Consider the following 23222-nt stretch of genomic DNA (forward strand, 5'->3'; position numbering starts at 1 on the left):
TAGTAACGTTAAAGTTCGCTACAGCTCGTGTTTGTTCCACTATCGCTACGGTAACTACATTACGTCATCGTCAGTGTATTCTCTTTTAATGGAAAGAGCGCATAACGCTACTACAACGGCGAGTATCTTACTGTGAGTCACCACTGTGTGGCGCAGTGTAAACTGCATTCCAGCAGCTGCATTTGATTGCAACTAAAGGGGCTGATAAGTAACCCTGAACTAATCATACGTCTTATATACAACGTGCTCTACTCGCTATACATTTCTATTAACTGTCAATAAACGAATGTATAACACGTTTGGCATGTATACTGGGTCCTCTTCGTTTTCTGGGCTCGTCAACAAACCATGTACAACTTTGAGATGAGTTTGGTTAAACTTGACAAGTAAATGATAACAACAAAATACCGATGGAGCAAATGTTTTGCAGAACACAGGTGGCTGCTGCTCTCAGTCCTAACTTGAAATGACAATGGGTGTGGTATATACCATGTTCCCTTTTTACATGTTGTAAGACTGTGTTTCTGTTCGTCAGTGAGTGTGTGTGAGTGTCCTCCAGGCTGGGATGGCAGCAGGTGGACCCCCGGGGCCAAAGGCCCCTGACTGTATGACCAAGGTGGCACTGAGCGTCTCCTGTGAGAATCTGCTCGACATGGACGCGTTCTCGAAGTCTGACCCTCTGTGCGTGCTTCTCATGAACAGCTCGGGGCCTCACTGGTGTGAGGTAAGAAGGTCCATCTTAAAAAGTGCCGGTTACCCTCATATTGTGTTCATTCCACAACTGCGCTGGCTGTCACTTTGGACACGTCAACAGCTGCTGTGAGTTCAAAAAGAGTGTCTGATAATGTACAAATCTAGTCTTTGACGCTGAAACATGTGTCTGTGTTAGATTGCCCGGACGGAGAGGATCCAGAACTGCCTTAATCCCAAGTTTTCCAAGACTTTTGTCATTGACTACTACTTCGAGATGGTGCAGAAACTAAAGTTTGCGGTGTACGACATTGACAGCGACGACAACAGTCTGCAACAAGCTGACTTCCTGGGAGAACTGGAGTGTACCTTGGGACAGGTTGGGGCACTTTGCTTACTAAAAAACCCCAGTCAAGTTTTTTGAGCATAAAAAGCCGTGGCCTGGGTAGATGAGATAACTTTGATTCAGAAAAGTGTTTTTCTGTCCAGATTGTGTCCTCAAAGAAACTAACACGACCGCTCGTCATGAAGGACAAGACACCAGCGGGGAAAGGAACTATCGCTGTGAGTCCCTGTCGTTCACATTGGCAACGACATTTGGCGCATTAGTGATATTTGATGTGTTCCCTGGCGGATTGTATTTGCACTTGTTTGATTTTTCTTTTTACCACAAAGCTGTTTCATGTTTTGTAGATTTGTGCTGAAGAAAGAACAGACAACAGGGTGGTGGAATTCGAAGTTGCAGGTAGAAAGCTGGATAAAAAGGTATTGATTGCTACTTGTATTCTTCTTTTTTTTAATATTCAGAAACATAAAGACATTGTAGCTTAGATGCGTATGATGAATGAATAATTCTCTCTATCGTCTCGTGATGTGATTGGTTGCACTGATAGGACATAATTCCCACAATACTGGAGATTATATGTTAATATTTCTGAGTGAGCTGGATTGTGGTGCAGGTGGAGAATCTAGTTTGAAAGGGACTCAGTTGCTGGCCAACGTGCTTTTGTCCCCGTCCGATTTAAAGCTGAACAAATACAATTTAAAAATGATTCCACCGCTTCATCATCCATTCAGGAAATGCAAGACTGGTTAACAATTAACTAATGGACAACACTGACGAAAAGTATCTTGTGTTCACTTATTGACACTTTTCCTCTGCACTGACCCATTAATAGCTCCACGTCCACTGGATTAAAATTAAGGCTCTGCCTTTTATTTACCTGTTGCCACGGTGAATCATAGTAGTGTAACTCCATTCATGATTGCTTTAAAAATTCACCAAGCACGAGCTTAGCTCAGAGTGAACATACTCAGTGTTGATTGAACTGAATTGAATTGTTTTCTCGCTTATTTGCAGGATTTCTTTGGCAAGTCCGACCCTTTCCTGGAATTCTACAAGCAGGCGGGAACTGGATGGCAGCTCGCTCACAGGACGGAGGTACGGATATAATCATTGTGTCTCATGTGGTCCCAGGGGCTCTTGGACAGTGCGTGGGAAAGTAAAGTCATGACAGTTTTGAAGTGTATGCGGTGAATGCATGTCAACTGTCAAAATGCTCTTTGATCTGTGCAGGTGGTGAAAAACAACCTAAACCCGACATGGAGGCCATTCAGAATCCCGATGCAGTCCCTCTGTGGAGGTGACGTGGAGAAATCTATAAAGGTACACACACCTACGAGCAAAGTTGTTTTCTCTTCCGTGCGAAAGCAAAGTGCCTGTGAGATTTGGCAAAGAATAGCCCAAATGTATTTTACGGATTGTCTTATACATTAATGTGAAAGAAGTTGTTTTATTTCCAGCCCGGCTAAACATCAACAACAAAAAGCACACATTTTGATCACTGAAGCATTTTCGTTTTGTCATGGCTGAATCAGGGCCTCACTGAGCACCCTGTCTGTGTTTTAGTGATTCCCTCTTGTGCACACACCTACGGGTCTGATAGTTTTGGTACAATTAAGGAAAATGTATTTTAGCCTTAGTTTATGTTTTTTTGTTTTGTTTTCATCCTCTAACCCTGTAAAAGCACACTTGTCAGGACGGGATGCTTTCCAGTCTGCGGTGCAAGTGAGTTTACTGTCTCCACCGTGAGTGCTCATCACGCGAGGGATGCAGTGTCTTTGATAGGACACGCCAAAGTCCTTTCCGCATCTATGTCTGTCTTAAAGGAGGACGTCCACAATTTCAGGTGTCTGGCTCATTGGTCCACTTACCTGTTAAATGACGAAAGCATTATCATGTCCACACTTGACTTGACAGTGGGGCGCGAGCATTAATTCAAAATGAATTATGAGAGAACAGGAAGTATTTGCAAAGCTAAATTATAAATCCAGATATCCAGACGGCTCTGGTAGTTTTTGTCAGTTCACAAATGATAACAAAATACAACGCACCAAAATGTACTAATTTCCCCATTTATGTAGGATATTTTAAGTTTATGTGTGATACAACACTGTGTTGTTGACCACAATAAACCTGAGTCCAATACATATTTAATGTTAAATAAATTGTATTGTTAAAGCATATGAAATATGTAAATATAGATAACATACATTTCTGTTCGTGCTCGTGGCCTACTCTTTATTCAGCTTTATTTGACCTGATAAACGGTACATTAGATTTCACAAAGGGTAAGATGACCATTGGGGAAGATTCCCTAAAGGTAGACGTCTGGCTTTCTGTTAAGATGGATTCCTTTTTTCTTTTAGTCACCCATTACCTTAGCTAACCATCTGGTAGACTGACTGTAGCGTCACACAGTTAGTCTAACCTGTACTCGCTCCATGCTGTGTGTGTTCACCTGTTCTCTCAACACTGAAGGTGCTCAGAAGCTGCTGGGTGCAGATTCTGAGCAGGTACTGTGTGTGACCTGCTCTAAAGGGGAGGCGGGACCTTCCCCACCTTTCGTTTTGCCAATTAGAAGGCGTGTGTGTGTGTGTGTGTGTGTTTCTGTTACACTTTTCAATATCGGGGTGTTGTCTCACATTTGAAGCTTCAAAGCATGCTTATTTACTATGTTTTTTTACTCATCTGCTTTGATTTTACATAAAACTAGCACACACTGGTGCTAGTTTATTTAGTTTCCCTCTCAAGAGAATTGATTGGATTTGTCTTGTTTCTCCAAACTGTCTGTGTTTCCTAGGTAGATTGTTATGATCACAACAACAGTGGATCTCACGAATTTATCGGATCATTTGAGACCACACTCTGCCAAATACAGCAGGGCTCCCAAACATATGCGGTGAGCTAGCTGTGTGTGTGTGTGTGTGTGTGTGTGTGTGTGTGTGTGTGTGTGTGTGTGTGTGTGTGTGTGTGTGTGTGTGTGTGTGTGTGTGTGTGTGTGTGTGTGTGTGTGTGTGTGTGTGTGTGTGTGTGTGTGTTTTATGAAGCTTGACCGTGTCGCTCCTGACACTCGTGTGTTGTGTCTGTGCTCTTCTCAGGCTGAGTTTGAATGCATAAATAGCAAGAAGAAACAGAAGAAGAAAGGATACAAGAACTCTGGCGTTATCATTGTGAAACAATGCAAGGTACTTTATTTGTTTACTACTCCGGAAGTCAGTTGTGTGATTTGAGATGTTCAGATGAAAGTAGACCTTTGACGTTTCACACTACCTCTACTTCAACATTTGAACATGTACAATATATACATTTTTTTTTTTATCTTGCTGCATGTTAGAACAGTTAATCACCACTACAACGCATGTTGTTACATCCATTTTTTTTAACAGATATGATTTCTGTCAACAATATTTATTTTCAGACAGTGAAGGATTACACATTTCTGGATTACATAATGGGCGGCTGTCAGATCAACTTCACTGTGAGTACTACATCTTTTTATGACTCTTTGAAGAAACAATGGAGAAATGTTTTTTATTTCTACACTATTGAGGATGTAATGTTTTCAGGAAGCATTTGTTATGATGTTGTGAAAGCATTAATCTATTTAATTCCCTCTGCTTTTAATCCATCCCCCGGGGCAGATTGCCATTGACTTCACCGGCTCTAACGGGAATCCCAGCACTCCCCAGTCCCTCCACTACATCAACCCTCAAGGCTATAATGAATACCTGGCTGCTATCTGGACAGTGGGTAATGTCATCCAGGACTACGACAGGTACATGGATTGTTATACATAAAGTTGATTTAACATCCTGCAATTACATGTTTGTGTGGTATTGTTTATTATAAACGAGCAACAGAATTTGTCTCTCTCTCCATTATGTTAATGATCCGATAGATGTGAAAATGTATCAGTGTATTCAATGTGAGATGCAGGGACGAGCACTCAGAGCCACACGGCTCGCTCCGTAAACGTCCCGTCATGTCTGAATGAAGCTTTAAGGAGCATCGATGTAAAAGTTAAGAGCTCTTTTCTAATCCTTTATTTGACTGAAGTTACCACGACGACAACACCTGTTCTCTTTCACTTCCTATAGTGACAAGATGTTCCCTGCTTTTGGATTTGGAGCCCAGATCCCCCCTTCGTGGCAGGTGGGTGTTTGTGTTGGTCAAAACAAACGCACACGTTGGATCTGCATTTCGCTGTGTTTTCAACACCTTCTCTAATGCATGAAAAAAAAGAAAAAAAACGTGTCTTTGAATCACTGTTCCTCGAAACATTTCAAAGAAGTTGTCACAGGATCCAGATTGATAGTTGTTTGTGTTCAGGTCTCCCACGAGTTTCCCATCAACTTCAACCCGGCGAATCCTTTTTGTGCAGGTGAGGATAGACTGAAGCTGATGTGAACTCTTACCGCTGTGTACGATTGGGATCATTTTGTTCTTCTGCCGAAAATATGGGATGGGATGTTCCAATCTTACCTGTAACTTCCACAAGAAAAAATAATGATGATCAATTTGGGTTTGAGTGACTGATCGAGCAACATCTTCACCAGCTACTTGCATTGCACAGCAGTTTGTCCCACGTTGCAGTGGTGCAGTCCACTTTGGATCGTGCAGAATTTCCGGCAAATACATAGAACATGATAATCAGTGTGTCCCGTAAGACTTAAGTTCTGATAACCTGTGTGTGTGTGTGTGTGTATGTAATGTTTAGGTATAGAGGGTGTGGTCCAGGCCTACCAGCAGTGTCTGCCCCAGGTGAAGCTTTACGGACCCACAAACTTTTCCCCCATCATCAACCACGTAGCCCAATTTGGCAAGCAAGCCATGCAGCAGGAAACCGCCTCTGTGAGTCGCTGCAAGTTGCTACAACTCCATCAAGTATATTACGATTGTGCTTTTGGTCTTGAAGTAGCTACCAAACGGAGACCACATTAATTCGATCGGTTATTTTCCTCCACACACGAAACCAATCCTTCTGTTGCTTTTGTTGTTCCCTCTGATGTCGATGTTTTTCGCAGCAATACTTTGTTCTGCTCATCATCACTGACGGCGTGATCACGGACATGGATGAGACGCGCAGCGCCATCGTCAACGCCTCCCGCCTGCCCATGTCCATCATCATTGTTGGCGTCGGAGGGGCCGACTTCAGCGCCATGGAGTTCCTGGACGGGGACGACGGGAATTTGCGCTCCGCTGCCGGCGAGACGGCCATGCGGGACATTGTGCAGTTCGTGCCCTTCAGGCAGTTCCAAAATGTAAGCGGCATCACGACGCAGCGTCTTCGCAGACATGCGCCACATGAGCTTCTTTAATGTCCTCAATAATGCGTTTCAATATCTTAAACGTCTTATTTCAGGCAGGCAGTGCGGCCCTTGCCCAAAGCGTACTGGCAGAGTTGCCCGACCAAGTGGCCTCCTTCTTCAATTTATTTGACCTGAAGCCCCCCGTCGAACCCACTCCTTCCTAGAAATGTAGGAGCACCCCCGCCCTCCCCCTTCATTCCTCTCCTTCTCACCCGCATTTGATCCAAAGCTGCATGCATATTTAAGCTTTTTCCTGTGTTTCTGTGAAGCTAAATTAACCGGCCATATAGTTAAGTGTTCAGGTGCCACGTACGGCGTGAAACGGATAGCGTCGCCACTGTCAGTGTAGAAGCAAAGATGTGCAACGCTCGTCTGTGTAGTTTCCTCGTGGAACTGACCTCGAGGAAACATGCTGATCATACTTGGGACATTCATGAAATGAGCTCACCTCTGCAGCTCCCTGCGTCTCTAATGTGGTTCTCTCCCCCTCTCTCTCTCTGCTTCTTCTCTTTAGAGTCCTCCAGAAATGCTGGCTCAGAGCGTCTTGGCGGAAGTCCCGGGTCAGGTGGCGAGCTTCTTCAACACCATTCGCTTGAAGCCGCCACACAGCGACTCGCCTCTCCCTTGACCTCTCGGCGTCAGCACCCCTCAGTATGCCACCATGATCATGCAACATCCAGTCTATGCAGGCATGCTGTGATTTGTAAATACTACGTACTACCCGTATAAAGCCATAGTACACAGATGCTGTGTACATTTCTTAATATTTCCTAACGTACTTAATTTAAACATTTAATGTGACGCCTCTATACATCTCAATGTGACTCAAGTGCCAGGATTATTAGGACTTGCGGTCATTTATTGTTTGATTGATCTGCACAATCTGCTGCATTCATTTAAAGTCATGTGACTTGATTCAAGGTCATTGGTGCAGCCAGTCTGTCCGAACATCTCCGTGAAAGGGCTGGAGTGCTTTACGCGTCTTCCATGTTTATGCTCATAATGAAGCATATGTTTGCATTAAAATCATGGAGTTTGGACAAAGCTGTGCTATATAAAGTAATGTAATGTTTACATAATGGCTCCAAACACAATGGATTAATACGTTTGCCTAAATTAATACCTTTTGGAGATTTTTTACGCTCACAAAAAGGTTACTTTTTACCCTCGCTGCTGTTTTCTGTCAGTTTTTTTTCTTTTTTCTGTTCTGTATTTGATTTTGAAATCTTATTCTGTGATACGAGTGTTAACAATGAGAATCCCCAGAAGTGATGACCGATGTACACCAGAAACTCAACGTATCACTTCACTGACTGTTAAGAAAATGGCCTAATGCATTTCACTAAGTGTACATGTATATTTAATATACACTGATTAACTGTGGCATTGCCTTATTATACTTTGTCTTTGACTTTGTTTTTATTGATATTTTATGTGAATATATGCAAAATTAACAAAAATAACAAGTCAACCTACAAAGTACCCAGCTTCTATTTCCGTAATTGTTTTTTTTAAATAAAAATATTAGATCATTTAAAAAGTTTTTTTTGTGTGGTGTTTTTTTTTTTTTTTTTTGCAACTGCCTTCCTGTCATGCTGTTACAGAAGTGCTGCTACAGTGTGCTATGACTTATCTAAGAGATTCGCCCAGCAAAAATTACGAGAAATTGGGGTTTCCCCGCGAGGAGAGCAAAAAAAACAATTTCTTATTTGTTCCCATTGTGACTCATGTAGAAAAATGATTTAAAGTTTGGACTGTTTGTGACTGAAGCTTTAAAGAAACATTAAACAGGTTTTATTAATATAATAATTTCACAGCAACATCATGCTCAGTTCTCCTCAACTGAGCAACCGCATATAAAAAATGTAAAAAAAAGTATAATAACTGTTTTTATTATTTGCTTCAGACGTATATATCAATGTCATAACAATTGCAACTTAATTGTCTGTCTTTTTACGTTTTTAAACATTTGTATTTATTTAAATACATTTTTGTTGTGCGACCCAAAAGAGACGGAATTCTGAAAGCGGCGTTCGAACTGATAAATATATACATTGACCTAAGTATCATCGCCAAAACACCTTAGCCCAATGGGTAGTGCATCCGCCTGGCGCGCATGAACTCCGGGTTCGAAACTGGGTTGGTGCAACCGATGGGGGTATGTACAACACGGTGGAGGACTTTGAGCGCGGAGGAGATGCGCTACAACCAAGGACAGGTGTTGGCTGACAGGTCTAATCGGGGCATATGCTTGCTGTCAGAGTTACTTGTCGAGGAATTCCGAGGACTTGGAGATGTGCACTTTGAACCGAGCAGACAGTGTTACCTTTTGAATTCTTCTTTCAAGTTACCAAAATGTATTTTTTATTTATTTATTTAAAAAAAAAAAAGTCCACGCAGTTTGTCTTTTTTTGTTCATTTCTCCGTCTCGTAGAAGGCGGAAGTAGCCGAGAATAAGCAAACATCTTTACAATTTTTTTTCTCATAGTTTAAAACAGATGTTTTAAATGTTTATCATTTTAGCATGATGAGGGTTGCAGTGTGTTTTCAGACGTGTTGCCTAATAAACAGCGACAGGAAGATGCACAGACTCCATCAGGGACCGAGTGCTCTACGTCACAGAGAAGTAAGCGCACACAAACGTTTTAAACACCTGAAATGACCAGCTTTTTATCTGTTTTTTATTTATTTTTCACTACTTGTTTTATTGTGTTTTTTACTTCATCTTTTATTGTGTTTTTACTGTGTTCTTTAAACTGTACAGCAATGTGTGACCTCTTTTGTCTGCGAAATGTGCTTTATAAATAACAGTATTATTATTATTATTATTATTATTATTATTATTATTATTGTCGTCTCAGTTCAGAGTTTCCCCCAAAAAAACATTTTAGCGCACAGCAAACTGTACCAGAGGCTAAACTATCTTAAGGCTGCAAACAGCCCGACGTTATGACTGAGGAAAAGTTTTAAAAACTACAAAAGTATTTTGTAACCTAAAGCTCCATCTTAAGAAGGTACTTGTTTATAGATAGTACAACGCTGCCCTCTAGTGGCAGAGGACACGAACTGCACGCCTCAAAGTGAGTAAACATGATCCGTTGTTTGTTTGTTTTTGCAGATGTTTATTATGGAGGCCCATAAGATGTTGGATTTCAAACGGAAAACGAAAAACCGTGAATATTTGAAAAGGGATCAGATGTGATGACGTCACTTCCTGGTAGGCGTAACTTTGGCACGTTGAAGGCAGAGCGCCGAGAAGAGCTGACGTCATTGCGTCACTTTCACGTTCAAGAGGGCGAATCCACCCTGTTAAGCTGTCACGTTCATGTCGAGCGGCTAAAACCAGCCAACTAAGTAGTTTTATTACTGTGAGTCCAGACTCTTTTTACGGTAAGTTTGAATATAAATCGCCATCTACATTTTGGGCGGAAGTTAAAGGGCCAAAAGCAGCTCTTTATTAATTAAAACAACAGCCCAGTTGGCTTGCTGGCGTCTCGTCGTAGTACTTTCTTTTACTGTAGCTCGTATCCTTCTTGTATCCTCATGAGTTACTGCTGTGTTACTTTTCCCGGAGGTTGCTGGTTCACCGGACCAGTTTGAGTGAGGCACCCCGGTTTTGTGTCAATGTTTTGAAGCGTGAAACTCAACATTTGGATATTTGCGGCGTGACGTCTGTTCATCACAATGTACATACTTGTCACTGTGTTGCCAGCTTGCGTAAAGTTAACGCACTCAAAACATGAAACACATTGTTCATGGAAGTCCCCTTTTTTTTAGTGGTAACGTCAGGTCATGTTTAAAAGCGACGCACACTTATACACCAAGTTATATCAAGTGTGCGTAATATGTGCGTAATAGTATGTGATGTGCATCTCTGCGTGTGTGTCTTCTCCAGCTCTTCACAGTCAGCCCCTGCAGTCTATGGTGAGACATGGCAACCCAGTGTGTCACCAAGGTGGAGCTCACTGTGTGCTGTGAGAATCTCCTGGACAAGGACATCGGCTCCAAGTCCGACCCTCTGTGTGTGCTTCTGATGAGCAGCTCTGATTCCCAGTGGTATGAGGTCAGTCGGGCATCTGGAATCATTCGATACCCGAGGAGATTACAGATTGGTGCTTTTGTATTGGTGAACGTTTACTATTTTGATAGGCAATAAACCTCCCCTGCTCTGAGAATCCGATAATGTGGGGTATTTGAAGTAACACGTTTCACTTTTAGGTGTGGCAGTTATGTCACTGCTGCCCCTTGCAAAAGAAAATCTAAGAGCATCGTTAATCGTTAACCCCCGAAGTAGAGAAGTCAGTGTTGAGTAAAGCAGCAGTCATGTCTATTTCCTGTTACTTCAGCGCATGTGTGCCAATACATTTTACTGTTCAGATCTGTGCATGTTGAAATGAAGCGTAAAGCAATGTGATCCTTTCGTGACAGGTGGGGCGCACGGAGAAAGTCCAGAACTGCCTCTGCCCGAAGTTTGCCAAAAAGTTTGTCATCGACTATTACTTTGAAATAGTGCAGAAGCTGAAGTTTGGGATTTATGACATCGACAACAAAACCGTTGATCTGAGTGACGATGACTTCCTGGGGCAACTGGAGTGCACCTTGGGCCAGGTAGGCGTTTGGCTTCATGTGGCGTTGACGGTTTCAATTCCTTACTTTAGGTTTCGTTGAACAAAGTTTGTGTAAAGATTCACTATAAACTCACATAACTATGGTCGTCCCCGACCAAAGAAACACGCTTTACACCTTCTGCCGCAAACTAAAAACGCATCTTTTTCGACTATACCTTGAATAAGGAATAAGGAAAGTAGCACCGTAGTAGCACTTTAATGTCACTAACTGATTGCACTTTGTAGTTTAACTTTATTGAAGAAATTGTACTTTCTTGAAGTCGCTTTGGATAAAAGCATCAGCTAAATGAAATGTAATGTTTATGTGTGCCCATACATTTCTAGGAAATTAATCATTTTGCATGAAAAGCCTTTAAAAAAACAAAACAGCTATCGACTAAAAGGGGTGCAGCTCGAAAACTCCCAGTCTTGTCAGTCAGACATGTGCTGTAATAACACGCTACTGTTGCGGATCAAGAACGGACATCCCTGATGAGCAGTTACTGTGGCGGCTCTCGCTGTAACCCGACCCCACATGTTCACTTTGCCTGGTTGTTTTGGATGTTCGCCTCGTTGCACTCGTCCACTGCTTCTTTGTTAACTTGCTTTTGTGTTTTTTATTTTAGGTCGTGTCCAGTAAAAAACTGACCCGCCCGCTTGTCTTGAAGAACAAGACCCCTGCAGGCAAAGGGACCATCACGGTGAGTGCCGGAGAGAAATGTGGCGACGTCGTTTTTGTTTTTTTCCCCTCTGTTGTTCATCTTCCATCCTGTTGTAGATCAGTGCAGAAGAAATAAAAGATAACAGGGTGGCGAATTTTGAAGTTGAAGCAAGGAAACTAGACAACAAGGTATGAACTTTTATCACGCTGTTCTTCATTCTTCAGTATTCAGCTACATTACACTTATTGGTGTGTTTCATTACGTTACTCGTTTACAGGATTTCTTTGGGAAGTCCGACCCGTACCTGGAGTTCTACAAGCAGACAGCAACTGGATGGCAACTCGCTCACAGGACCGAGGTACGGAAGTGGAGAGAATTAACTGCTAATTAAGAATCTGCACGAGTTCCATATGCATCTGTTCTTGATTGAGTCGTCTGTATAACTTTTATTAAATTCTGTCGCCAGGTGGTGAACAACAACTTGAATCCAACATGGAAACCCTTTCGAATCTCCCTGCAGTCGCTCTGCGGAGGAGACCTGGAGAAACCTATAAAAGTAATCTGAATACTTTTTCTAACCTCAAATACACTTCTTTAAACCGCCGCTTGCACCTTGATCTTTTTGGTCGAGCGGCGCTGCGTTTCTTCACTGTCGTGACATAATACAACCGTTCTTGCAGCTGTAAAATAGATCCCGGACACAAAAAAATGTGTCGGCTCTCTCGGATATCTGAAAACATTGTTGAAGTGTATTTAGTACTATCTTGATGATGTATATATTTTTGTTGAACTTCTGAAGCGTACATGTCAGGAAGGGAGCTGTTTTCAACCAAACGGTACAAGTGAGTTCCCCAGTGTGTTGCAGTGTTTGTCTCTTTTTCATCGTACATCACTTAATGGGTGACGTTTGTGAATGAAGTAGATATAGAGGGGTAACGTCACAGGCTTCATCCAACACAATCCTCTCATTAAGATGGATTTGTCTGAAACCACACATTCCTCTTTTAGTCATCTGACTGTCTGCTTCTGTCTAGTACGCTAGTTTTACAAAGAGGTATGTTTTGAACCTCACTTGTGCACGTTTTTTTTCTTGTTTTCTACACCTCCAGTTTTTAAAAATATACTTAGAGGGTACGTTCACCCATGCAAAAACAACATTTATCACCGCTGTCTATATATTTATGGCTCTGCCTCCGGCCCAATACAGTGGAGGTGATTGGGATTCTGAAGTGAATCCGTTGCGTTGGATAATGCAGAAATCTCGCCGTGAACTCTGCATTATTTGGCTTTGGTGAACAGTCCTTTTAGTTGTATTTTTTTTTCTGTGTGAAAGATGTAACAGTTTTCTTGTTTGCCACATCACTGTTTGTGTTTATTTTTTTAAATGTTATGTTATTTTAATTCTTTACCTTTTTCCAGGTTGAGTGTTATGACTATGACGACGATGGCTCACATGACCTTATTGGAACCTTTGAGACCACAATGACGCGCTTTCAGCAAGCATCACGATCGTCTCCGGTACGTGTGTGTGTGTGTGTGTGTGTGTGTTTACATTGTTTGCTTGGATGTGTAACAACCAATGTTTCATCCCTGTTGAAACAACAAACCAGCGTGAGGCGGCTCATTGTGGTGTTTTTGTAATGTAATGACATTGGGTTTTGGTGACCCACTAGTTGTGAATTCGTCAAGCAAAATGTAGATTTCAAACGCACAACTGGTACTTTAAGTACAACCTTTCGCACTCACACACATGCTTTTGTGTTTTTGTTCTCAGGCAGAGTTTGACTGTGTCAACAGTAAAAAGAAACAGAAGAAGAAGGGCTACAAGAACTCTGGTGTGGTGAGCGTGAAGCTATGCCAGGTACAGACTGCTTCATGATTTTGGGATTTAAGACACCGTTGTGATTTTGGGATTACACGCTCTCTAATACTCTTTAATAAAACATATGTTTTATATTTTAGGTGGTGAAGGAGTATACCTTCCTGGATTATATCATGGGAGGCTGTCAAATCAACTTCACTGTAAGTTGTGCTTTCTCTATTAATGGATCTTTTTCTTTCATTAATTAGTATTCTAGGGCCACTAATGCCAGCTCCTTGAATTTTTTTTTGCAGGTGGCTATCGACTTCACAGGCTCCAACGGGGACCCCAAGTCTCCTCAGTCTCTGCACTACATCAGTCCTCAGGGTGTCAACGAGTACCTCTCTGCTACCTGGTCTGTGGGCAACGTCATCCAGGACTACGACAGGTATGTGGGACCCGTGAAGCACCTGAAACACAGGCTGGTGCATTCAAAACCTCATAGCTTCCAAGTTTGAAGAAATACCATATCACTTTGCATGTCTTGATGCCAGCTGTGGCTGGACTGGTTTGCATTGAATTGATCAAATCTGTCTGTCACTAATGCACTAGTGATGTTTTTCTCTCCTGTGTAGCGACAAGATGTTTCCTGCCTTTGGCTTTGGGGCACAAATCCCTCCCAACTGGCAGGTAGGACTTGTTAAAACTACAAAATGCCCCCGATAAAGATGTGACCACTGACACAGGAACTGGAATCTGATGGTGTTGTGTTTCTTTTAGGTTTCCCATGAGTTCCCTCTCAACTTCAACCCAGCAAATCCATTCTGTGCAGGTATGTATCTAAACCATTGCACTGTATGTATAGTTGTAGACGATGTGTAGTGTGTTGATGTAAGCATGTTCACTACTGTGTGTGTGTGTGTGTGTGTGTGTGTGTGTGTGTGTGTGTGTGTGTGTAGGCATTGAAGGTGTGGTGGAGGCCTACAGGGTGTGTCTGCCTCAGGTCAAACTCTACGGTCCCACCAACTTCTCCCCTATCATCAACCATGTAGCCTGCTTTGCTAAGCAAGCCCTCCAGCAGACCACTGCATCAGTGAGTATTTGTCTGTTTATTATTATTATTATTTTAGCTGAAACACTCCAGCGTGAACAGCGCGCGGCCCCGTAAGATAACGTTTCTATTAATAGCTCCGTGAAAAAACGGAGAAGAAAATAGATTCAGATGCTGCTAGATGCGCCAAAGTCTGGAGGTTCCGCCCCACTTCTATGATCATACGTGCCTCTCATAGGAGCACACAGCCTGAGGCGTCTGTGTCGAGGTGTCGAGCTCCACCTTTCACCTGATTTGTTGATTCAGGTGTCGGTCGACATTTTGTGTGAAACTACCTAATGAACACTCAGGGTTAGGGTTAATGTTTCATGTGCACACACCCCATGAAGCTTGATCTGTAGTATGAAGTCATTTCTCAGTCCCGAGTCTGTTGCAAATGGAACTTATTGACTTGCAACAGAGATCTAAAAGCTAAATTCAGAGGCACAAGGAACACCAGACATGATGGACCATTTCTGAGAGAATTGCCTCCATCCTTCCCTGAGCTGACAAAAGTGATCAGTCGGGTAATGTACCTTTTTGGAAGCATATCTGTGAGAAACCTTTCCCCACTATGAACTTTAATAAATGCAAGTACAGGTCCAGGCTTAGTGATGCCCATTGTGAAGCTGTACTCAGGGTTTCACTGTGACCTCCATCAGGGTTTCACTGTGACCTCCATCAGGGTTTCTATACTGTGACCTCCATCAGGGTTTCACTGTGACCTCCATCAGGGTTTCTATACTGTGACCTCCATCAGGGTTTCTATACTGTGACCTCCATCAGGGTTTCACTGTGACCTCCATCAGGGTCAATGTGGCTCAGCTGTGTGAGCAAAAGCGCTGCCAGGTGTCTGGAAAGAAATAGAATAAAGTACAAATGTATTTAGGGTTTGCATTTGTTGGTTCAGTGCAGTTTCAATAAGTTTTTTTTTAAAATAAAACATATTTGCACTGTTAAAAACTATTATAAAAATGTATAGAAACTGCTGGTTGCCTTTTTTTATGACGAAAATATGTTATGAATGTAAAAAAAAAAAAGAATTGCGCTATCTGTGCCCTTTGATGAGATCACAATGCCAGTGGTGGCCCCAAGCCAAATGGAGTTTGAGACCCCTGCTTAAGACTCACAGTAGACTTCCCATGTGCCACATTGGACATTGGATGGGAAAGCCTCTCGATACTCCTTTTTCCAATTTCTTTGTGCCTACATTTCACAATGGTGCAAGAGGATTGGAAAATGGTTTGATCCAGAGCAACAGGAGTCTTGTGATAATATCACAGTGATCGGCTGTTGGAGCTATTTTCAGATGCCAGGCCCCTGGTTATTAGATCTGTATCCCCCGTAGAGGCATTACCTTGAGTTGTATGCTCGTCAATAGCTGAATATATGTGCACGTCTCTGAACCCCTTGATTTCAGCTATAATAAATTAATAATAACTCCTTAAAAGTCTTAAGTAATGCCAGTGTTAAATAAATGAATCGTTAGTTTCAAACATTCACTCTATAGTTTGTCTCATCTAACTATGAAGCAAGGGGTTTCTGTATGTTCTTCGCATATCTCCAGAGCCGCTCATCCAATCTTACGTCACACTTTAGACACGCAGCACAAAACCAGCAACTAATCCGTTAGGATCTGAAACCCAGTACACCTTGATCTACAATGTATGCGTTTTGGGTCTTCATCAAAACATGCGTACAGTTCAGCCATTTAATAACTGATCTACTTCCTGTGTCTGCCGTCTCCCCGAAGCAATACTACGTTCTGCTCATCATCACCGACGGAGTGATCACAGACATGGATGATACGCGCAGCGCCATCGTCAACGCCTCCCGCCTGCCCATGTCCATCATCATTATTGGCGTCGGCGGGGCCGACTTCACCGCCATGGAGTTCCTGGACGGGGACGAAGGACGCCTGCGCTCCCAGACCGGCGAGACGGCCATGCGGGACATCGTCCAGTTCGTGCCGTACCGGCAGTTCCAAAACGTAAGTCACAGCGGGGGGGGAATAAAAAAACTGACACCTTTTCATCGCACTGATTGCTTTAAAGAAGATGTGAAATAGAGTTTGCTTTGATTTCATAAAATATGCTTTCAATAAGCCAATTCATTTCTTTAAAAACTGCATGCCTTTCAACTTTTTTCGCGTCATTGTTTTGGTTTAACTGGCTTCAAACTTACACATCTGAACATGGTATATAGTGTCCCGATCCAAACCGGAATACATGCCCAGACCCAGCCCATCAACCTAGATCTCACTTAGCTCACCTATGTGCTTTGTGTATTCATCTCTTTTCAGGCGCCCATCGAGGCTCTTGCCCAAAGCGTATTGGCCGAGTTACCTCAGCAAGTGGTCTCCTTCTTCAGTATATTCAAACTGAAGCCTCCCCATGATCCAAATCCTTCATAGGGGTACCCCAAACATGTATTATTCATAAAATTCACCACCACCCTCGCTTGTGCTTGGCCGATATGAATAACCTCCTCATTGCATGAATCCTCGCATGTAGTGATAGCGATCCTCATCCTTTTTTTTTTTTTCTTCTTACTCACAACTTTTCCAACTTTGTTTTGCTAAAGATCCATCATCAGTGCTGAGAGAGAGAGATGGTGCAATACATTCTGTGTGAGGATATGAAGCACTGGTGACCGATCTCAGAAACATATTCTTGTTCACATTAAAGGGAAAACTCCACTGCCGTTTGTGCAGATTCATCTATTGTTCTGTAGTGCACCATAGTCAACAATCTGACATGACCACTTGCGTCTTCAGCTGATTTTCAAAGTGAATTGGGGTTGAAGCTCGACCAAACTAAGAGGAAATGACAAAACAATATCCGTGCTGTCACTGTTGCTGCTCACTCCAGCTATAAATGCAGCAAGAGCAAGCAACTCCTCCGGAGGTTGCCAGAAAAAGTGCCGTTGTGACAAAATAACTCTCAAAATACAGTGGAAAAGCAAAGATGGTTGGAATTTCCCCTTTAGCTGCCTTTACCTGCATGGCGCTCTACTTCTCATTCATGAGCCCTTCATTTAATTAAATCTGTGGCAAAATTAGTTGTAAATGTTTTTCTCTCTTCTTGTTTGCACTTCAGGCTCCCCGAGAAGCGCTGGCAAAGAGTGTGTTGGCAGAAGTACCAGGTCAGCTGGTGGACTTTTTCAATACCATGAAGCTGAGTCCACCCAAATCCACTGCTAATGCACCAAGCCCTGCGGGTACCGTCTGATAACACAAGAAACCAGATCCAGACCAGTCTCTTCTCCTGCAGATGTAAAGCAGATGTAAAGCAGATCCCAGCTTCGCCTCCTCAATAACTAGAGAAACGTCCTTCCTTCACTTTCTCAAACCTTTCTTTTCACCCACCTTGAGGAAATGCCAGTATCCAAAACGCACAATACGTCGTACACAAGAACTCCACACTCTAGTTCAACCCATGTATTTTTAAGTGTCAAAATAGACCTAGATTTTGTTAGACATTAACATTCACGTGTGTTCATTTTAGCTGTTGTTCAGTGCTACTGCATCTTAGAAATAGAAAACAAACATAATCATTCCGTCTTTTTTTTTTGTGAAACTGTAAGTTGATGGGCAGGGAATTGCACTTTCTAAAAAGTGTTTTTTAGAATTATTTTTCCTAAGATACATTTAAGCATTCTTTGTTTCCAGTGTACTCGGTGAAACGGAAAGCCGTACGAGAAACCCAGTTCCCGTTGCAGAACCAATGCACTGTGTATAAACTCATTTACTGCTAATGCAGTGTGCAGGTTCGAGTTACAATAGTTTTGTAAAAGGCTTTCACGCCTTAAGATAACAAAGAGGATCTTTTAATCATGGGAAACTGGCGTGACAAAGTATATCTCATAGGTTAGTGGACTCTCCCATATACGATGTTTACATAGCTGAAATAGCTGCTAGTAGCATAAATATGTACATATAGCCAAGTAGCTTTGGTAATGCTTCCCTATGCACTCTAACCTTTTACTCATTACTTAATGAAATGCCAAACTCTGTCTGCAGGTTATAAACCTGTGTACACCCAGAACTGTTCATACCTAAAGTATGAAATATTGTGATAACTAGAAAGTAGTCTCTTGTTTTTGGTTATTATTGTGCCAATCTCATGACATGTATGTGCCAGTTACATTTGGTTAATTAGCCATTGGGTAGTTCCTGGACAAGGACTAGCTTCCATATATATGACATTATATATCAGTATTACACCACTGTCGCCATAGAAACTAAATACAGTGCTGCTTATTGAAATATATGCACGGATAGCTTTTACGGTTGCGCGATGAAAGATATGAAACATTCATATGATGTATGAGCTTTAGTGCTGTAAGAGATCGGTAATGTGCCTTTGTGTCAATATCAAGATTCCTATTAAAGCATCTCTTAATCAATGCGTGTTGAATTTAACATTTATTTCACAACTTTAAGCAAGTCCACAGCCCTTCATATAGGATTGGGTCATTCTCTCACAACAGATAACCCGTTGAATTCACTTCCTTGTGATCAACATGAATACACAGAGACAATATGCCATTTGGGTTTGATAACGTGAAGTTATGAAAAGTGAACAATACAGTGGCCTAATGGGTACAACATGAAGTATGTGTACTTTTCAGGTTGTGGACTGTGAGCTCTTGATATTTGGGAGGTGAAATGCAAGCTTTTGCTGCCACCTACTGCCACACCAAGACAAAAACACCTTGTTTGTGTCATCTATTTGACCAATAACATGATTGAATGAGGTGATAGTTTAATCTCCTAATATTGTCACACAATAAAGGGGTTTATTTTACACACACACGCACACACACAAAGAGAAATACAGCCATATATTGCCAATGACCACAACCAGACACTTTATTGTGGAAAAAAGTGCAAAGACATGGCATGTTCACTGACGTAATTGTCAATCAATACACAGAGGTGACATTAGTTGTTGTGACATCACGACTTGAAGACACTATTCATCTCAGCCTAATGACCTGTACTCGGGCACTTTTTATATAAAAATAGGCTATTTTCTTCCAGTTCCGTGTCAATGACGAGCATTTTTCTTCCCACTCAAGTTTAGATGCGAGACGTCTTTACTCAGTAAATCCAGTGTGCAGCTTACCAGAAATGAATAATCTATTTGCGAGCTAAATACTCAAAACTAAGAGTCGCCCTACCCGCATACACTTGTGTAGGTGAACGCAACTCGGAGCTACAAATCCACACTGCCACGTTCTCCGCCTCCTCTTTCGCTGTAGAAGCCCTACACGTACTACTTCCTCTGGGAAAAGTAGCGAGTGATTCTTGTATTTCAGAGCGTTGGTGGTGTCTATACGCGTGCATGAGTGACGGTAGAGCCGATCCTGCGATCCTACATGCGGTGGATGTTTTTGTGATCCATGAAATTCTTAAGGTTCTGCAGGTCGTCCCACCACTTGAAGAGGAAGGTCTCTGCGATGAGGCTGAACCAGGGTGTGATCTCCAGCTCTTTGCGCTTGGCCTTCTCTAGCATCTCCTTCATCTCCTCCTTGCTCACGTAGCAGTGGCTCTTAATCTCATTGGGGTCCGGACTCAACTCCACGTTCTTCAGAGAGAGAGAGAGAGAAGAAAAAAAAAAAGAAGAAGATGTTATTAAAGATGTTATTACTGCCCATCATGTAGGCACACAACCAAACATCTAAACTAAGAGGGTAAGATGATGATGATGATGATGATGATGATGTAATCCAAACAGGAAATAAAGTATCAATTTGAGAAACTGGTTAAAGATCTTTTTACAAAAATTGCCAGATTTCATTTTTTTTTTATCCTTCAGCAAGGCACAAACGGAGGCCAGATACACGTTATCTATCCGAATACGTAACTCAAGTCTAAAGTCCAACAGACACTACAGCACAAACCTTCTGCATGAAGAGGATGTAGTCAATCTCGTGTTCTCCCCACACGCCGTCTGACTGGGCCTTGTAGTGGATCCTTGTCAGGTACGTCATTTCATCTGGTGTCACCTGAGAGAGAGAAAGAGAGAATCGCCACAATCCTTAATAATACTCTTCCATTAATGCAGAAGCTGGGACTTCCACACACACACACACATACCTGTTCCATGGGGATACCCAGTTCAGCTTTAAGTCTCCTCTGAGCAGCTCTCCTCACTCCGATTGCATCCTTCTCCTCCCGCTCACTTTCGGTTTGCAAAGGGTGACTGCAGCATGTGTTTGTGAAACAGCCTACGCACACACATGCACACGGGATGGTGAAACACAGTGCCAACGCCCACATGTAGTGTGTCCCAGTGGACCATTTTGGGATAATGGTTAAACTGGGTGGTTTCAGGTATTTTGGCACCGACCTGGAAATGTGATTTTGGCGTCGGATCTCTGTTGTAAGAGCAGCTTGTCTTCGCTGTTGAAAATGAACACGCTGAAGGCTCTGTGTAACAAACCTGGGAGAGCAAACAAAAAGATTTACCGCAACGACAAAGCTGAGATCAAGAGATTTGTACTAGAACAAGATGGGCTTCAGATTCAACTTTATTGTCTTTGCACATGTACTGTGACAACGAAATGTAGTTTGCATCTGTCCAGAGTGCAAAAGAAAAGCAGTTACGGTGCAGTGCAATGTGGTGGATAACACAATGAAAGACAGTATAAACAGTACCTTTGTCAATGTTTGAGTTCAGGTGGCAGTTTTTCTTCGTGTCCGCACCAATGTTCTGGTCGTTCTCGTCGATGACGATGCACATCTCCGACAGCAGCTGCACCTGCTTCTGGTCCAGGTTGTCCGTTACCTCGGGCATTCTGACCGCAGACCGTAGGGGCCTCGCCTCGCTGCAGGGACAACAGTCGTAGACTCTTAGTGCATATTCACATCCAATGAGTCAACACTTAATTAGAAATTTGACCCAGAATATGTTAATGCTATGAGCTCTTTCCCGAGCTTTTTTAGTTTTGGAAGATGGGTGGAAAGCAAACTCTACCTACTGAGGAAAATTACAAGATGCAGGTTTAAAGTACGAGAAAAAACTAGTAAGAAGAACTCATGTTAAAAGATGTACTTTCATACTCCAGTATGAATACTCATATCTTATTGTGTTGGACATATGTCTGCTTTTAAATACGGTCTACACCTTTAAATTATTGAATAATCTGTCTATTATCAACACATTACATTTAAAAAAAGCAATTTGCTGGTTCTGTCACAAAGTCCAAAACCCAAAGAAAAAAAGTACAATAAAATATCATTTTTAAAAAGCCAATAGTTTCCATTTGAGAAGCTACTATGTTTTCTCAATGAAGCGCATCAACAATTAGCTAACGATACAATTTATTTCGGACTAACGTTACTGCTAAGCAGTTATTTGACTACATATAGTTTTAATAAAGTAATTAATCTGATGTCGTAGCCTTTAGTTTATGACTTGGCCACACAGTTTACAAAGTGAGTAAGTAATAGCTGGTGGACGCTGAATATACTTAGATTTCCAGTTGCTATTTTGGAAGTGTGCAATGCAACAAGCAAATACGCAAAACCACATTAAGTGCAGGACTTTTATTTTATTTTAAAGTAAGGCTAGTATTTGGTATGAAGCAACGACATGTATCTGGAAGAGACAGGAGTCGTTGCAGCTCAGACACACGCGCCATTCCCTCCGCATACCTCTGGCTTTGCGTGCTTTTAGACACAAACACGCGACGTGGAGCGCTTTCGGACGCCTTAAGCTCGCCGTCTTACCTTGAAATAGCTCTGCAGCCGGACGTGACAGACTCGTAGGTAGACCGGTGCCGTAGTGCAGCAGTTCTGCACGCGCGAGGTACGTTTGATTTCAGCCTAGCGGCTCCCTCGCGAGACACCGTCCTTAGCACCGCCCACACGGCCCACACCATCGCCTGACCAAAACACAACACCAATCACAAGGCCTGGAGGCGGGGACGGCGGGAAAACCTGGACTGGAGCCAGTGAGCCGGGATCGGAAGATATAACGACACGAATGTATACACGTTTAGTCAAGGTTATATACACACAGACTGGATGCTGAAACACATGATCAAACCCTGTCATACGTGCTTTACTGTACTTTATATATACACTTTTTTAATTTAGTGATTATTAACACGAGAGCATGCAGTGAAGTGCATCGTCTCGTTCCAGTGGATCCACTCCGTGTTACCGCGTTAACACTGACAGTCAACACGCCATCAGACCACCGCACAGCCCGCACCACCCAGGCCTCTGACAGCTGAACACAAGTAAGCGTTTATCTGCTGCATATACAACCTACGGAGAGAGCGGTAAAGAGGCTACATTACTTACAAAACAATTCTCCCGTTTCAAGTGGAAGAATCTCGGCTTTTGCGTTTGTTTACGACGATGTTTTAGAGCTGACGGCGGTGGTCGCACCACCGAGCTTCACGCGCTGCTTCTGAGGTCACGGGTTTCCATTGGTCGCCTGAGCAACAACGTGGCCGCCCATTGGCTCACAGAGTCAAACATTAATCACGTAATGCGGAAGTCGGGGCGCTGATAAATATACGTGATGTGTCAAAATTTGGTTAAGAAAAAAACAAAAACCGTAACGTGTCATTTCCGCCCGCTGTCAACTGTCATAGGTTGTCACTAATTGACAGGTTTAAAGCTATATTTAATACCGTGTTAGGGAAGCTAACGCTATATTATTATATATATATTGACGTGTCGCTGCTGTCTGACGTGCACA

General features: G+C 42.5%; 3 protein-coding genes across 6 annotated transcripts; 2 read left to right on the forward strand and 1 right to left on the reverse strand.

The window, feature by feature from the left end:
* The first annotated feature begins 321 nt into the window (after positions 1 to 321).
* Positions 322 to 7875, forward strand: LOC306751076 (copine-3-like). Of its 2 annotated transcripts, XM_079234599.1 has the most exons (17): positions 322 to 437; positions 536 to 724; positions 890 to 1069; positions 1180 to 1254; positions 1384 to 1455; positions 2051 to 2131; positions 2267 to 2356; positions 3834 to 3932; positions 4132 to 4218; positions 4452 to 4511; positions 4675 to 4808; positions 5131 to 5185; positions 5363 to 5414; positions 5751 to 5884; positions 6058 to 6294; positions 6396 to 6510; positions 6857 to 6984. In XM_079234599.1, the coding sequence occupies exons 2-16, from the start codon at positions 566 to 568 to the stop codon at positions 6504 to 6506; spliced, it is 1626 nt and encodes a 541-aa protein (XP_079090725.1). In that variant the 5' UTR covers positions 322 to 437; positions 536 to 565; the 3' UTR covers positions 6507 to 6510; positions 6857 to 6984. The 2 variants fall into 2 exon arrangements, with proteins under 2 accessions (XP_079090725.1, XP_079090724.1); XM_079234598.1 differs by lacking the exon at positions 6396 to 6510 and having other exon boundaries at positions 6857 to 7875.
* A 1761-nt stretch (positions 7876 to 9636) lies between these two features.
* Positions 9637 to 18900, forward strand: LOC306751077 (copine-3-like). 2 transcript variants are annotated; one of them, XM_079234601.1, is made up of 17 exons: positions 9637 to 9732; positions 10238 to 10405; positions 10771 to 10950; positions 11576 to 11650; positions 11728 to 11799; positions 11889 to 11969; positions 12078 to 12167; positions 13031 to 13129; positions 13386 to 13472; positions 13574 to 13633; positions 13727 to 13860; positions 14048 to 14102; positions 14193 to 14244; positions 14372 to 14505; positions 16256 to 16492; positions 16805 to 16917; positions 17601 to 17735. In XM_079234601.1, the coding sequence occupies exons 2-16, from the start codon at positions 10274 to 10276 to the stop codon at positions 16913 to 16915; spliced, it is 1599 nt and encodes a 532-aa protein (XP_079090727.1). In that variant the 5' UTR covers positions 9637 to 9732; positions 10238 to 10273; the 3' UTR covers positions 16916 to 16917; positions 17601 to 17735. The 2 variants fall into 2 exon arrangements, with proteins under 2 accessions (XP_079090727.1, XP_079090726.1); XM_079234600.1 differs by lacking the exon at positions 16805 to 16917 and having other exon boundaries at positions 17601 to 18900.
* A 457-nt stretch (positions 18901 to 19357) lies between these two features.
* Positions 19358 to 22932, reverse strand: idi1 (isopentenyl-diphosphate delta isomerase 1). Of its 2 annotated transcripts, XM_079234088.1 has the most exons (7): positions 22820 to 22932; positions 22241 to 22395; positions 21167 to 21336; positions 20859 to 20951; positions 20606 to 20736; positions 20410 to 20514; positions 19358 to 20093 (listed from the first exon to the last, which is right to left on the reverse strand). In XM_079234088.1, the coding sequence occupies exons 2-7, from the start codon at positions 22390 to 22392 to the stop codon at positions 19881 to 19883; spliced, it is 864 nt and encodes a 287-aa protein (XP_079090214.1). In that variant the 5' UTR covers positions 22393 to 22395; positions 22820 to 22932; the 3' UTR covers positions 19358 to 19880. The 2 variants fall into 2 exon arrangements, with proteins under 2 accessions (XP_079090214.1, XP_079090215.1); XM_079234089.1 differs by lacking the exon at positions 22820 to 22932 and having other exon boundaries at positions 22241 to 22397.
* Between the last annotated feature and the right edge of the window lie 290 nt (positions 22933 to 23222).

The sequence above is a fragment of the Taurulus bubalis genome (assembly GCF_910589615.1).
Source record: "Taurulus bubalis genome assembly, chromosome: 18".
Taxonomy (NCBI): domain Eukaryota; kingdom Metazoa; phylum Chordata; class Actinopteri; order Perciformes; family Cottidae; genus Taurulus; species Taurulus bubalis.